General features: G+C 38.8%; 1 protein-coding gene across 2 annotated transcripts in view; it reads right to left on the bottom strand.

The window, feature by feature from the left end:
• Positions 1–16,705, bottom strand: part of COMP (cartilage oligomeric matrix protein) — a 77,542-nt gene that overhangs the window by 10,345 nt on the left and 50,492 nt on the right. For both annotated transcript variants that reach the window (XM_063455398.1, XM_063455399.1), the window contains exons 7-14: positions 16,328–16,477; positions 12,752–12,856; positions 11,725–11,832; positions 9,574–9,733; positions 8,915–9,033; positions 4,584–4,636; positions 2,426–2,619; positions 1,302–1,480 (exon numbers count right to left, since the gene is read on the bottom strand). In XM_063455398.1, coding sequence (XP_063311468.1) covers positions 1,302–1,480; positions 2,426–2,619; positions 4,584–4,636; positions 8,915–9,033; positions 9,574–9,733; positions 11,725–11,832; positions 12,752–12,856; positions 16,328–16,477 — 1,068 coding nt within the window. The remainder of the gene's footprint in view (positions 1–1,301; positions 1,481–2,425; positions 2,620–4,583; positions 4,637–8,914; positions 9,034–9,573; positions 9,734–11,724; positions 11,833–12,751; positions 12,857–16,327; positions 16,478–16,705) is intronic.

Genomic DNA, 16,705 nt, shown 5'->3' with positions numbered 1-16,705 from the left:
AGAGTATTTACAGAGATCTGACTTCCCTTCTGCGATTTTTCCCCTAGTTTGTTGTAAAAATTGGAAAGTGCTTCAAAATGTTTTTTTGCCTTCTTTTTGATCAACAGCATAAACATATGTGAGAATGACTGAACTTGATGGACACATGTTTTTTTTCAGCCTATATATGTAACTATGTAATACAGAAGAATATGTGGAAGACCCTGGATTTAATACCCTCATCCCACTACTCAAGGGAGGAAAGGATTGAAAGTCACCAAGGCCCTTCTGGTCAATAAAGGGTCAGACATACTCCCAAAGTTAACACTAGCACCATCATCCCAAAGCACAAAGCATGGGGTGAGGAGAAAGGACATCACTACAACACCAAATTATGATATCTTACAGCCCCATCATACATTATTTGAGGGACAGAGTGGAAGCCATGTTACCACCAGGACCATCCTTAGGTGAGTGCGAGCTGTGAGGTCACACAGGGCGCCATGTGGCCTACACAGCTCACATACTCCCTGGGTGACAGCTGTGAGGGGTACTCAGAGCACCCCTTATACTGTCTGTAGGTCCCTTTGTGTAGCGTGGCCGCGCAGCACCCGGGTGGAGGATTTCATAATCCTCCACTCAGGTCTATCAAAAAAGGCAGTGGTAAGCTAGCAGGAGGGGTGGAGCTAAGTGAGCGGGAGGGGCAGAGCGAACCGGGTTACTGAGAGTTACTGATGGTCTGCACCCGTTGCAGGCGCTGACCACATTCTCAGCACACTGGACTGCCTAAAATTAGCACACCCCCTCCATGCAAAGTAGCATCATAGAAGGGGGAATTAATATACATTTTTATTTGTAAATAATTATTAATTTAATAAATCCCCTATACAAACACACCACTATACACATGAATGAAGGGGTACGACAGGGGGGGAAGGAGGGCGCTGTGACGATTTTTGCACAGGGCGCCTGAAGCCCTAAGGTTGGCCCTGGCTACCACCTTGTTTAACAGGTTCTCCCTATAATAATTGCTCCTAACTTGCCTTTCTTATTCTGACAAAACTCCTGCACAGATGGGCTGCTTCTTGGCATAAATTGGCTTTAATGCTCTGTTCGTCATCTTACATCTCTGTATTTTTTTTTCACATGCTCGGCAATCAACATGAACTAACCTGAATTAAATACCCTGAAATAACCCTCTTCCGAAGAAATTGAAAACCACATCTACATGAAATGCTGTTTTATAATTAAGAAACTGAACTTCCAAAATCCACTCTAGAATTTGTTGTTTATTATGAAATTAAGAATAGTTAGCAATCTACCTCATTCAGTACAATCCAATTTGGATCAATCTGGGCATCCCCTTCTGGATCTAAAACAACTGTTTGGAAGGCTCTGAAGTCGGTCAGAGTAATCTCAGCATTTTCTGGGCAAGCGTCAACTATGTCAATCACCAAATCCTTATCAAAGTCACCTTCACAAGCATTTCCAATTCCATTCCCTGTAAGAGACATATGGATACAGATTAAGAAACACAAAATATTGCATGTACAAAGGTTAGGAAACATTTCAAAATCAAGATTAAAGTGTTATGTAAACTACACAGACAACAGTGGAAAATGTATTTATTTGTGAATGTGTAAATATGTATTTATTGCTTGAGTGTAAATATATGGAGCATATGCTCTAGATAAGTTTAATATTGCAGAGTGCTATAATTTTTTAGTTGTGGCAAAAGTAACCTAGCCACTTGTTTTTGGAGGGGCCTGTTTACAAGGGTGGGTGGAGGACGGCGAGACCCCAACCAAGCTGCGGCGGTTTGTGAGGTCTACGGTAGTTATGGTGTTCAAGTACAGTGCTTATGGTGCTCGCAAGTACTAGGAAGCAGCGATTAATGGAGGTACCCGGTCAGGGTGCCAGGCAGTTTGTCACCATAGTCGTGTTTGAATACAGTAAAATCTATTCTTTAGATTGCTTTAGAGTACTTAAATTGGTTTGAATTCTAAATAATAGCTAAAGTAATGATATGTGACGTTTATTTATCCATCCATTTTTGACTTGGAATCCAAGAATGATCAATTTAGCTATTTACATAAAATCACTTAGATTGAATATAGGCCACCGTGACAGATACCTGCAAACCAATCATGGTCATTGGTATTAGCACTGATCGCTCTGCTGTGTAACTAAAAACAATGCAACTACTTCTCACTTTGATTTGAGCTTTTGAGCATGAAAATATAAGGAACTCAGCTCAGGCCAGTATGGGGAACATAACTGGTGGAAAGCAACTTTTGCAAAACATATTTACAAAAAAAAAAGCATCATATTTTCCTTACACCTACAACTTTATTCTTTATATAAATAAACAAAATAAGATCAACTATAAAAAATTCAGTAGTTTTAACTGAAGTGAACTCCTTTGTTGAAGGACGATCCTATTTACCATCAGAATCAGCTTGGTCTGGATTTGGAACCAGCCTGCAGTTATCTGGTCCTGGTGGTAAAATATCAGGGATCCCATCATTATCATCATCGTCATCACATTCATCTCCCAGGCCATCCTTGTCAGTGTCCAGCTGGTTACTGTTAATATCTGATGGGCAATTATCACGACTATCCTGGTGTCCATCTCCATCTCTAATGGAAAAATAACATTCTAGATCAATTTAACATATTAATGAGTTATGTGTTATTTATACATCACACGGTACAATGAACCTTGTGAACAACTTGGATATAAATATATGGATAAATATAAGACATGCAAGATTGTATTTTGGTTGTGGTAACAACGTTTAATTTAATGGCTAGAAAGTGAACAGCATTTTATATTTAGAATAAGACTGTCAATGTGCTACCCCAAAACACAAGCAAAAGGCAATAGTATTCTATTCTATAATAGTACATATTACTGGACCATACAGTGGCCAGGCTTAGCATAAGGAGTTTAGAATATAATCCATTGATAACAAAGATAACGAGAAACAGGCCAAGGTCAAGCATAGGAGAGAGTAGGGTAAACAAGTATACTCAGCAGGGGTCAAGCATTCCAGAGTCATATGCAGAGCCTTGTCAAAACCAGAAAACACAATAAACAATAGGGTGCCCTCTTGGGCTATTGAGACCGTGACTGAGACCATGACAAGGCAAGATCATACTGGGGCTAATATAGCCTCAGGTAGGCACTGGTGGTTGGGGAACAATAATGGATTAAGTGTACTTTAATTAGTGTTATGTGTTTGTCCACAATTGTTTGGGCTTCATGAAGGGTATATAGACTTTGGACCAGGAGCATTCTGCATCACGAATGGTGTCAGAGTAGCACATGATGTCAGCACACACACCTCCTAACGTGAGTCGAAGGCAACTGCTTTGCAAGCATTTGGCATCAGCCTAATGCAGGGAAGTGTCATGCAAGCATTCGGCATCCGGCGAATGAAGAGGAGTGCACTACGACAAGGCAGGCCAGTTGGAGGTAGGATGTATGACACCCAAACGTTCCTTTTTAATTATATTTGACAGTGTGACTATGACTGAGCTATGGGGTAATCTTTCAGTCAGACATTTAAAATCACACAAAACAGTAATTACAAATTATATTACAAATTTCAGTGGGCTTACCTTGTCTTGTCAGATGCTATATTTTCAAAACTATCTGATGTCATGTATAAAAAGGTGATATTGATTCACATTATCAAAATATTTGTTTGCTTCTTTATAATTCAATGGTAAGACCCCACCTTGAGTATGCTATGCAATTTTGGCACCAGTTTTAAAGTAAGGTATTGCAGAACCAGGAGAAGTGCAGAGGCAGGCTACACATTTAATAGGGGGGATGGAAAACGATAGTCATGAATACAGAAAAACAGGGTCAACACAAACTGCTAGGTACTATCCTGTTTGATAGCAGACAACATGGCATCCACTGAGATTGGAAGAAAGGTGTTTTCACTTACAGCAGAGGAAATGGTTATTTACAGTAATAATAACGTAGGAAGTATCTATCCAAACAGGTTGTCTTATCAAATTCTATAAATATTTTAAAAAAGGCCTTGCAGTTTTTTTTGTTTTGTTTTAAAAACTGGATTTTAAAGAAACAATTAACATGTCTGTAAACAGATTGTTGATCTAAGGAGAAATCTGATTGCCATTATGTCCAAAAGTCCCCCCTGGTCCCCCCCCCCCCTATTTGTTGGGTAATTGGCCATCACTTTAAATTGGGCAGGAAGTCAACAACTAAAAAAAATTTATTTTAAGGGTTGAACTTGATGGAATTTTTTTTTTCAACCTCTATTTTGTTTGCCACGGCAGTGGGACAAACTGTTTGACTCTTACGTACATAGAGTTACCTACGACAGAGGACACAGAACTAACGAGGGCAATGCATTTTTAGTCTAAAATAGTTAAGTAGCAAAGAAGAACAGGTGAGTTGGACTATTTTTTACACTTTAGTTATTTTGGCTTAAATCTTGCAAATCCCTGGGCAATTCTTCACAACTGCCTGCTTAGTGAATAACTCCACTGATTTATGCAATTATAGAAACATATCCACAAGCAATAGATTTTACTTCTCACATGTCCATACTAATCTCTTAATGTACCTGTCTTTGTTGGTGTCACATAGATCTCCAACAAGGTCACTGTCAGCATCGGACTGGGGAAGAAAATTAGAAACAGAGTATATTGTTCATATTCATTGTATGCATGAAAAAGATTAACTAAGGTCTTGCAGTCAATTAGGTTTGATAATGCACAATCACTCTTATCAAAGCACTCACTTAATTATTGCTATTGCTAAAATACAATGATTGGTATATTTTGAACCTATATGTTCGGAGACAAGGGGATGTATCAAAATGTTAAGGATAGTGCCCTTTATGTTCCTATTCCACTATTTTCACAAATTCAAATATCCATTTGAGAAGAGCCTGACAAATTTCGAATGATGGAAAAAAGAGAAGTGAAACAGAGCACTTTCCTTGGAAAAAAAAAAGCGATGGAAAGATTTATAAATTGTTGTGTCTCCCACAATATGGTGTAGATTCAAAAATTACAGTTAGGGCACAGATGAAAAAAACCTGTGAAATATTAGTAAATTGTGCCAAAAGGGTCCAAAGCCTACCTGTGTCACTTTAAGAAAGTTAAACCTTAGTCTCAGTTAGACAAATATTAGAACAATGTTAAAGGTACATAGAGTTAAAAATTCCCAAGATACATGTTTGAATTATTAAAAGGACACAATATGTATAAAAAAACTTTAGCTTAATGAAACCATTTGGGTGTGTAGATCATGCCCATGCAGCCTTGGTACTCAATTATATGCCATTTAGGAGTTATATCAATTTTGTTTCTGTTTATGTAGACCTATACACACCTCCTCTGACTGGGACTCACACAGCATACATGAAAAAAAGGTTTCATTTTCAATCAGACGTTAACCTGCTTTAGAAGTTTTTTATCTCCTGCTCTGTAATTTTAACTTTAATCATACACAGGAGCTTCCTGCAATTTGTGGCTTGGTGAATGGTGTCGGGAGCAAGGATTTGGCTTTATTGCTCATGGTAGCTCTGTTTGGAATGGAAATAAACTGTACAAAAAATATGGTTTGCATCTTTCTCAAAAGGGAACAAATGTTCTCAGTGAGCAGTTCAGAGGTTTTTCTAGGATGTATTTAAACTAGAAGGGGGGGGGGGCAAAAGGGTGATAAAACATCAATCCAATTGTCCCCCAAAACAAGGACAGAAGGTGCCTGTAGCAAGTGTGTTAAAAAATGATAAGCTTAGAGTCATGTCTACAAATGCTCGCAGTTTAGGGAATAAGATCCATGAACTTGTGGCAATAATGGCAACTGATAGTGTAGATTTAGTCGCTGTTACTGAGACATGGTATAATGAGAAAAATTACTGGGACATAGCAATACCAGGGTACTCTTTATATAGAAAAGACAGGGAAGGCAAGAAAGGGGGAGGGGTGGCCCTGTATGTAAAGAATAGCATAAAATCTAGCTTAATAAAGGTTAGTGAGGCGAACATAGAGTCAGTTTGGGTTACGTTAGAATTTGGTAATCACACAGTAACTTGTGTAGGTGTGATTTATAGGCCCCCAGGACAAATTGAAGAGTTAGATCATCTACTAGTTGAAGAAATAGCTAAAATGACAATGAAGGGGGAAGTTATCATCATGGGTGACTTTAATCTTCCTGATATAAATTGGAAAACAAAAAAAGCTACTTGTGCCAGGAGCACACATATTCTAAACTCCCTACTGGGATTGTCTCTAAAACAAGTCATTGAGGAGCCAACTCGTAAAGAGGCCATACTAGATTTAGTGTTAACAAATGGAGATTTGGTATCAGATATTACTGTAGGTGAAAGTTTAGGATCCAGTGATCATCAGTCAGTGTGGTTTAATATAAGAACAGTGACTGAGTCACACCACACAAAAACAAAAGTTTTAGACTTTAGAAAAACAGACTTTTCCAAAATTAGAATATGTGTAAAGGAGTCATTATCAGACTGGAGCAATTTAAATGGAGTCCAAAAGAAATGGGATTATTTAAAAGTTGCACTACTGAAGGCAACAGAAAATTGCATTAGGCTTGTCAGTAAAAGCAAAAAATTCAAGAAACCACTGTGGTACTCCACAGATGTAGCCAAAATAGTAAAAAACAAAAAGTTAGCATTTAGTAATTATAAAAAAAAAACCAGAGTGAGGAAGACAGAATGACCTATAAGATTAGGCAGAAAGAGGCTAAGCAAGTTATAAGAGCTTCCAAATCACACACAGAAGAGAAAATAGCACAGTCAGTAAAAAAGGGGGACAAAACCTTTTTTAGATACATAAATGAGAAAAGAAAAGTAAAACAAGGATTAGTTAGATTAAAAACAAAAGAAGGAAGGTATGTAGATGAGGATAAAGGTCTAGCTGACTGCCTCAATGAATATTTTTGTTCGGTATTTACAGATGAAAATGAAGGAAAGGGACCTCAGTTAAGAAAAAGGATAAATGAGTAATTTATTACACGTGAGTTTACAGAGGAAGAGGTTCTATTTCAAATGTCAAAAGTAAAGACAAATAAGTCAATGGGACCTGATGGAATACACCCAAAGCTATTAAAAGAGCTTAGTGGTGTACTAGCAAAACCATTAACAGATTTATTTAACCAATCATTGATAACAGGAGTAGTCCCAGAAGATTGGAAGTTAGCGAATGTTGTGCCCATTCACAAGAAAGGTAATAGGGAGGAGTCGGGCAACTATAGGCCAGTAAGCCTAACTTCAGTAGTGGGGAAAGTGATGGAAACCATGTTAAAGGATAGGATTGTTGAACATCTAAAAACACATGGATTTCAAGATCAGAGACAACATGGGTTTACTTCAGTGAGATCATGCCAAACTAATCTTATTGATTTTTTTGATTGGGTAACTAAAATTATAGATCAGGGTGGTGCAGTAGACATTGCTTACCTAGATTTCAGTAAGGCTTTTGACACTGTTGCACATAGAAGGCTTATCAACAAACTACAATCTTTGAGTTTGGATTCCAATATTGTTGAATGGGTAAGGCAGTGGCTGAGTGACAGGCAACAGAGGGTTGTAGTCAATGGAGTATATTCGAAGCTTGGGCTTGTCACCAGTGGGGTACCTCAGGGATCTGTACTTGGACCCATTCTCTTTAATATTTTTATTAGTGATATTGCAGAAGGTCTTGATGGTAAGGTGTGTCTTTTTGCGGATGATACTAAGATATGTAACAGGGTTGATGTTCCAGGAGGGATAAGCCAAATGGAAAATGATTTAGGTAAACTAGAAAAATGGTCAGAGTTGTGGCAACTGACATTTAATGTGGATAAGTGCAAGATAATGCATCTTGGACGTAAAAACCCAAGGGCAGAGTACAGAATATTTGATAGAGTCCTAACCTCAACATCTGAGGAAAGGGATTTAGGGGTGATTATTTCTGATGACTTAAAGGTAGGCAGACAATGTAATAGAGCAGCAGGAAATGCTAGCAGAATGCTTGGTTGTATAGGGAGAGGTATTAGCAGTAGAAAGAGGGAAGTGCTCATGCCATTGTACAGAACACTGGTGAGACCTCACTTGGAGTACTGTACACAGTACTGGAGACCCTATCTTCAGAAGGATATTGATACCTTAGAGAGAGTTCAAAGAAGGGCTACTAAACTGGTTCATGGATTGCAGGATAAAACTTACCAGGAAAGGTTAAAGGATCTTAACATGTATAGCATGGAGGAAAGACGAGACAGGGGGGATATGATAGAAACATTTAAATACATAAAGGGAATCAACACAGTAAAGGAGGAGACTATATTTAAAAGAAGAAAAACTACCACAACAAGAGGACATAGTCTTAAATTAGAGGGACAAAGGTTTAAAAATAATATCAGGAAGTATTACTTTACTGAGAGGGTAGTGGATGCATGGAATAGCCTTCCAGCTGAAGTGGTAGAGGTTAACACAGTAAAGGAGTTTAAGCATGCGTGGGATAGGCATAAGGCTATCCTAACTATAAGATAAGGCCAGGGACTAATGAAAGTATTTAGAAAACTGGGCAGACTAGATGGGCCGAATGGTTCTTATCTGCCGTCACATTCTATGTTTCTATGTTTCAATGTCTTGCCGGCTAGTAGCAAAGCTCAAGATAAGAATTTCAAAATTAAACAGACTGTGAAATAGAGAAAGTTTAAACCTTAGATCTCACTTTACAGGAAGTGTTTAGGAAGGCTGCGTGAGTTAAATGCAGGGGTTGTGGCTAGGGCTTCATAAACAAAATGATTGATTAAACTAAAGTTGTTTTGGTGCTATGATATATTAACCTTTTCATATAGCATCCCTTTAAACTCATGTGTTAAAACATATGCTATGTTCACTGTTCAAAATATAACTATTATCATTCCTCCATTTCCTCTTACTTGGTCTGGGTTCTTAATGTTGGGACAGCTGTCACATACATCTCCCACTCCATCACCATCACTGTCCTTCTGATCAGGATTGGGGACTTTCTTGCAATTGTCTGCTGTATTTTTTATTTCTGCAAATGGTGCATTTATCAGTGTTAGCACTAATTATGCAGATTTGTTAATTTCGTACATTCTAGAACACTTTACCTCCTTTATAACTAAGAATCTGATACATTCGTGTACATCATCACAGCACTGTTGCTAAGTACAAAAGATTATAGAGAAGGATTGGAGTTACCAAAATAAAAGCTTTCGTAGAGCACTAAAATTCCATGTACTGGTGCAGCAAGTCTTTTAGAATAAATACAATTAATTCATACGTATTCTGACCTCAATTTGTTTGCAGTAAAGTTAATATGTTTATTCAACCCTTTTCCAACACTAAAATATTTCACAGCCATGTTTTGTAGTCCGGTATGGCTGAGGCCTATTGACTTTCATCAAATTCTACAACATGAGCTTCTATAATTTATAATTATATCAAGAACATTTTGATGGGCTCCTTGGCTGTATTAGAAGTGCTCCACGAGTTACAGGTAAAAAAAAATAAAATAAAATAGATTTATAACACGTTATGTACATATAAACATATAAATTGTATGGAAACTTACTATCGCCATCCATGTCATCATCACAGACATCTCCTTTCCCATCCCTGTCAGTGTCTCTCTGATCATCATTCTTCACATTGCGGCAATTATCACAAGCATCTCCAAAGTTATCTTGGTCTGTATTTTTCTGGTCCACATTGGGCACGTACACACAGTTATCCTGCAGAAAGAAACATATTCTCACATCAGTGAATTATTCACACATCCTATCAAATATTGAGCAATACAAAACAATGGGAGATATGATCTAACTAAAAACAAAGTTGTTTAATAGTATAGATTTTAAGGTACCAGGATTATATACCAGTGCAAGAGGGCAAATTGAAACAACATAATATAGGTAAATTCCTTGTAAGAATAGTTAACTATACATAGTTATCTAGGCTTATAGAAAACATGCAAGGGGCTTTGTATGTTACTAGTGCAAATTGGGATGTACAAAATTGCAGTGGCACAATAAAATTTAAGCTAATGAATGGTAAAAAAAAAAATTAATGTTGTTAGTCGTTGGCTTGTTCAGGTCACAGTCTCCAGACTCCTAAACTTAAGTCATATTTTGAGTGTCCCATTTATATGGTGTATCAGTTCCTATAGCTGGTAGAGGGCATTCAAAAAACAATGATGTACGGACATCATTGTTTCTCAGCTGTTAGAGTCCTTAAAGCTTGAGATAAAGATGGTCTCTTTTAAAGGTGCTGAAAAGCAGTTACCACTGTGTAGCTATCACTGTGTCCTTGTAACTTCTGAAATCCAACAACAACATAACACCTGGGACCTTGTGCTGCTTATAGACACCTCATTTATGAAACACCATCATACTAGGTTTGCGTATGTCACAGGATCAAAGAGAAGAGTCCAAGTTCACAGTGTCTCCGTAGCCCCTTACATTTTGGTATGTCTGCTATCTAACATTTTTAAGGATGTTGACATTTTAAGTTCCATGTGTAGTGCTTGGATACTTCTGAGTCCACCGTAGACTGTTGATTCTCACATTAATTTGTTTATGTGAATTTCTTGCTGAGATGTCTCTTTCAATCCTCCCAAGGCTGGCTGAATATAGAGGGTATCCCTACATTCATCTTCAAAAGTTAAAGAATAAGGTTTTAAACGGCATCACCATCTTTGGCCTCTGTGACTGTTGGAGGATCCTTCTCCTGGAAAGACCTGCATGTTTTTCTTTCTAGCTTTGACTATGTTGTTCTATGAATCTAACTTTTTTTTTTATAAATTACAAAAACTCATGTTATCTGCTCTTGTCTTGAGTTGTGTGAGCCATTTTTTGTTATTGAATTAAAATAACTATTGTTGTTTGGCTTACATTGGTTAATGTTAATGCACTCAATATATCCATTTTCAAGTTAGCAGTTATCAAGATGGGAGAAGGGATAGGTTAACATACACCATGGGGACATCCGTGTGTTTATCACATAATGATGCAAGATCAGCCTGTGTATAATAACAGTAGTTATTCAAACAAAAAGAATACTATGGGATGATTAAAAGTTATATCCTTTACATCCCATTCTGAGTCACATGGATTGATATTTAGTTTAATTGCTTTAATCATATGTTTGAAATCTAAAAACATTTTGTCCATTCATATGACTCTGACTACTTTGTGGAAGTAATGTTTTGAAAAGCAAAAACAATACTATACTGAAAAGCTTGATTAAAGGATCACTATAGTGTCAGGAGAACAAATCGGTTTTCCTGACACTATAGTACCCTGAGGGTGCCCCCACCCTCAGGGTCCCCCTCCCGTGGTGCTGAAGGTTAAAACCCCTTCAGTTACTCACCTTCTTCCACCGCTGGGCTCCCTTACCTCTCCTCCCCCAACGACTTCAGCTCCCCCGTCTGACGTCAGCGTCCTATGGACACTCTGCGTAATGGAGGCATTAAATGCCTCCGGCGTCGCAGACGCGCCTCTAGTGGCTGTCCGGAAGACAGCCACTAGAGGCTGGCTTAACCCCAAATGTAAACATAGCAGTTTCTCTGAAACTGCTATGTTTACATCAGGCAGGGTTAACCCTAGAGGGACCTGGCACCCAGACCACCTCATTGAGCTGAAGTGGTCTGGGTGACTATAGTGTCTCTTTAAGTAGCTTGTGTTACTAGAAATAAAAAGTACTCGGATATCAAAAACATTCAAACCTGCAAATTGGCAATACCATCTCCGTCTGCGTCATCATCACATGCATCTCCTATGCCATCCTTATCTGCATCTTCCTGGCCTGAATTTGGGACTGTTACACAGTTGTCCTTAAAAGGCCAGAAATAATATTTGCATCAGAGCATTATAGATTCAGAAATATCAAAGATTTATACAGAATAGAACATACTCACAAATACAAGGGTAGACATTACAAACATTCAACATCACTGTACAATGACATTTACAGGGAGACAAACCAGAGCTGAGATATAGCAAATGATTAAAGAGGTATTCTACACGTTTATTGCTGTATAAATGATAGATTAGTAGCCCTTTCCCTACCAGACTGCCAAATTAGCAAGATATATATCTGCAGTGTCTTGGGAAAGTATTCAAACCCCTTGAAATCAATCATTTATTTCTTGAAACATAGTCACAATTGCCTAAACATATATTTTTTTTGCAAACGCAACTTTTCATTTTAAATCTAAAACCAGGTACTTTTTTTCAGTAGAGGTTTACAGGAAAGAATGAGTGAAATATGCTGCTTGCACAACTAAAGCTTTAAACAGAAATGAACAAAAAATCTTATTTTTTTTTTTTTGTTGAACCATCTATTGATGTAAAAGCAGGAACACAGTGGCTAACCGATTCTGCACATTCGTTTTAATAGATTGCTCCAGGGGGATTAGGTGTTTGGGTGGAGATTGTGGACTGCACTTTTCAAATACTGCTACAGAACAGGAGCCATTGCCAAGTTGCTTTTGTGCTTTTTGTGCTTGGGATTGAATACGCCAGGGATATATGTGTTTATGCTTCAAGAAGGAATGCATATTGTGAATATAAAACAAATGATATGTAAATAACATTGTAGATACTTATTCAGATTCAGAAGTCCTTTGTGACAGTAATAAGTCATTGAAGAAAATCTATTCATTGTAGAGTAGTGACTTCTAAGTGCAATCGTTCCTTTGTTTGCATAGCATGCAATTTGTCATGATGTAATCAAAGGCTTTACTTTCTTACCTTTTTACATCTCAAATCAGAACATCTAAGCTTTTCATCCGGGAATCCATCAATGTCTGTATCCTTTGCGCAGATTATGCCATTTCCTGCCCATCCTACTGCACACTGTAAAGAAAAGAAAAATAATTCATGACATTCCTTTCAGTTTGCACATTATCATTAAAAATGAAAGTTTGTGTCTTTACAATATTGCATCTAAGTTGTTGTTGTTTTTTTATTGTTTTAACCAGGGTTTGCATGTGACCTGCTTTTGGTATATTATTAATTGGAATGTATTTTATTGGCCTCACTCCTATGAACATTCTGGGCACCATAACAACTTCAGGGAAATGAAGTTGCTATGGTACCAGGAGGACTCTTTCACCAGCTTAACTTGAGGGATTAAACCATTCACGAATGATTTAACCCGAAAGTCCAGTATCCATCACCCAATCATTCTTACCCCTGTCCTCTTGTTGATCAGAATTGTGAGAGGAAGCCTGACCAGGGGCACTGCTGATAGGTTGAGAGCGTTAGCTGATGCTATAAGCCAATAAGTAGCTCCCTATTTACAACAGCTTGAGAAAAAAACATATGTAACTCAAGCCATTTTGTGAATGGGGAGCTGCTGATTGGCGTCTGTCAGATTTCACACATAAAATGTAAGATTCTAAGCAGTGCAAGGACAAGGGTCTGAGCAATCGGGCACTGGATATGGAACTTTGGGGTTAAACCATTCATGAATGCAGGGCAGGATTAAAATAGTGGCTGGTGAAGCTGCAGCTTCAGGCACATACCCATGGAAAGACCCATTGATTTAAAAAAACAAAAAACATTTAGTACTTTTTTTTCTTTCTTTACAAATTACTTTTAGGGTATTTTCCTTGCATGGCCGGTATTTGAGGCTGCTTGGCCAGTGCCGGTATTGCAGTAATAACGGCAATACAAATGCCAGTATTTTTCTTAGTATAAACAGAGATTACTCACTGTGTGTGGAGAAAGACAGGGTTAGGAACTTACAGCATATCCCTGCCTCTCTCTACTCACTGATCTGCAGGGAGGCAGCTGTACAGCACAGAGATACCAGACAGCAGCTCCCAGCCTGCAGATACAGCCTAAAGTTCAGGTAAGTGAGGGATAAGAGGACAAGGACATTAGGGGACTCTGGGAGACCTGGAGACACTAAGACACATGGGGACATGGAAACATGGGAACACGAGACAGTAGGGGCACTGGGAGACATGGGGACACTGAGACACTTGGAGACACTGGGAGACAAAGGGGCACTGAGACACTAGGGACACAGTGTCCCCATGCCTCCCAGTGTCCCTGGTGTCTCAGTGTCCCTAGTCTCCCCATCTCTCTCAGTGTCCCCTAGTGTCTCAGTGTCCCCAAGTTTCTCAGTGTCCCTAGGTCTCCCAGTGTCCCTTAGTGTCTCAGTGTCCCCATGTCTCTCAGTGTCCCCTAGTGTCCTTGTGACATGGGGACACTGGGTGACATGGGGACACTGAGACACTAGGGCACACTGAGAGAGATGGGGAGACATGGGGCACTAAGACACTGTGATGCATAGGGACACTGTGATGCATAGGGGACACTGGGAGACCTGGGGACACAGTCACTAGCGGACTCTGAGACATGGGGACACTGGGAGACATGGGGACACTGGGCGACATGTGGACACTAGGGGACACTGTGAAACATAGGGACACTGGAAGATAAGGAGACACTGGGAGCAATCCATATATACAGCAGTATCAAACCAAGTTTTTGGATGATTTTACTTAATTTTCTCTTATGTCACTTGTGATTTACATATTGTGATGTCACACATACATAATCAATTTAGCAAATTAGCAAGGCTGGTATTTTTTTTCCAAAAAAGGTGACAACCCTAACTACTCTTGATTAAGTAAAATGGAAATTGAAGGAGGATGTTTGGGAACAAAACTTGTGTGGACTTGCTGACAATGAAATTAGTTACGTTTAAGCTGACTTGGGTCTCTCTAACACTGTCGCATGTACTCTTTCTTCTACACTCACTACATACACCTTTTCTCTGTCTCAGACTATATACCAGTAGCTTCTACCTGCGAGTAAGAAGGTAAGGAGATGAGTGGACGTGTGATTGCTAGGGGACAGTCCTTAGAAAGAGTGGAGCGAGAGCATAATTAGATGCATTTATGCCAAGCTCAGGGTGCTGTCTGCATAGAATGCCGTTAATTGGCCAGCCTGCATGATTGACAAAGCCTGGCATGCATTCATGCAAGGATGGCCTTCCCATTCTTTGGGCATGTTCGCCTCTTTCAGCAGTTTTGGTTACGTGATATGCGTCAGTGGCACACCCTTTTACCCCGCTAATTGACTTTCTGCTTCACTGGACAGTGCTGTTAGGGGGGTATGGATTTACTTGAAAGATAAAAGCATAAATTAGAGAGAGATTAGCACAGGTGTTTTCTTATAGCTGCATCCTATAAGTTTCCCTCCAGCACCATCTCCATCAGATTCATGATGCTTGGGAGGTATGATGTCTGTTTTAGAGTTTTTGGTCGATAAGATTCTGTAATTGGGCCCATCATAATTATCAGCACCAGACCCAATGGGCTCTTAATCTGATCCTGCATGAATGGTTTAACTTCTAATGGTAAGCCTGTGCCAGGTAACTCATGGTACCATAACAACTTCAGTGACTGTCATTTTGTGCAATGAAAGTTGCACAGAATTTAAATTACCTAGCCTGGAACTCAAGTTGTCTAGGGATGACACCCCAATGACAATGCCAAAGGTGGAGTTCCAACATCAGAGAGGTGAAACTCTGTTTGTTCAGAGTTTCATAGCAAAATACTGCACATAGAGATTCCAGCCACCACTTCAAATCCATGTTCAGTGTGCTTGAAGTAACCCTTTACTGTGTTTGATAAATATACAGGCCATTATTTTTTTATAGGATTTGGAAGTAAGATAGACTGATTTTAAAGGAGCATTTAAAGGATTTTAAAGGATTTTAAATACAAACATGTATTCCTGTCACTTTAGTGTTTAACTAACTATTTAGGTGATCGGCCCTCCTCTGATTGCATGGGAAAGGTGATTTTACTCACCTTTGCTCTAGTGCCGGTCTAGCCGCAGCTGGCCCTGCCTGGCTCCACCTCCATGGCTGAGATCAATAATCTTGACGATCTCAGTCAATCTAATTATTTTCCATATAAAGGGAGGCTATCGCGCATGCGTGAAAAAACATTGCACTGCGCCAATCAGCATCTCCTTATAGAGATACATTGAATCAGTGCATCTCTATGGGAAAAGTCCAAGCAGAGCGTGGAGATGCTGAACGCCAGTGCTGCAGAGACTAGGAAGAACCTCTAGTGGCCATCTGAAACACTGCCATTTCTCTGAAAATGCTTTGTTTACAGTGCTCAGCCTGCAGGGACAGGATATCTATAAACTAGATGTTTATGAATGACCTTCTTGTTTCTGTCAATCATAAGGATTTATTATCTTCAAAATGGATAAATCCATACTCTTCTGATACCATAACATCACTCCTTGACATTAAAGAAAGCACCATGCTTTGTTAAATAAGAAATATAATCTTACCACACATGCTATTGATCCATCTCGTTCGATGATACATTCAGCTTTTTCATGACACTTGCTTATCTCTCCATTTGGACACCTTTTTTCAGTTTTGCAGACTGTGTTCTGACCCCCTTTCCCTGCTTTGCATGGACTACATTTGTAGGAACCCTGTATTCACAAAAAGCACCATGTGGGTTAAAGTTAAGCCATGTGGAGAATACACCCTGTTCCAATTTATTATGCAAATTATATTTTTCTCATTTACCTAAATAATTGATGTAAATAACAGTCAGCATAATTCTCATGTTATCAACTATTAAGAGTACAATTCAAATTTTATTGAACAAACCTCCTAATGATAACAGTATTTAAAAAAAAAACAACAAAAAAACTTAC

This window comes from Pelobates fuscus, chromosome 5, assembly GCF_036172605.1.
Source record: "Pelobates fuscus isolate aPelFus1 chromosome 5, aPelFus1.pri, whole genome shotgun sequence".
Taxonomy (NCBI): domain Eukaryota; kingdom Metazoa; phylum Chordata; class Amphibia; order Anura; family Pelobatidae; genus Pelobates; species Pelobates fuscus.
The sequence above is the reverse complement of the archived record's forward strand: the minus strand, read 5'-3'. Positions and strand labels throughout refer to the sequence as shown.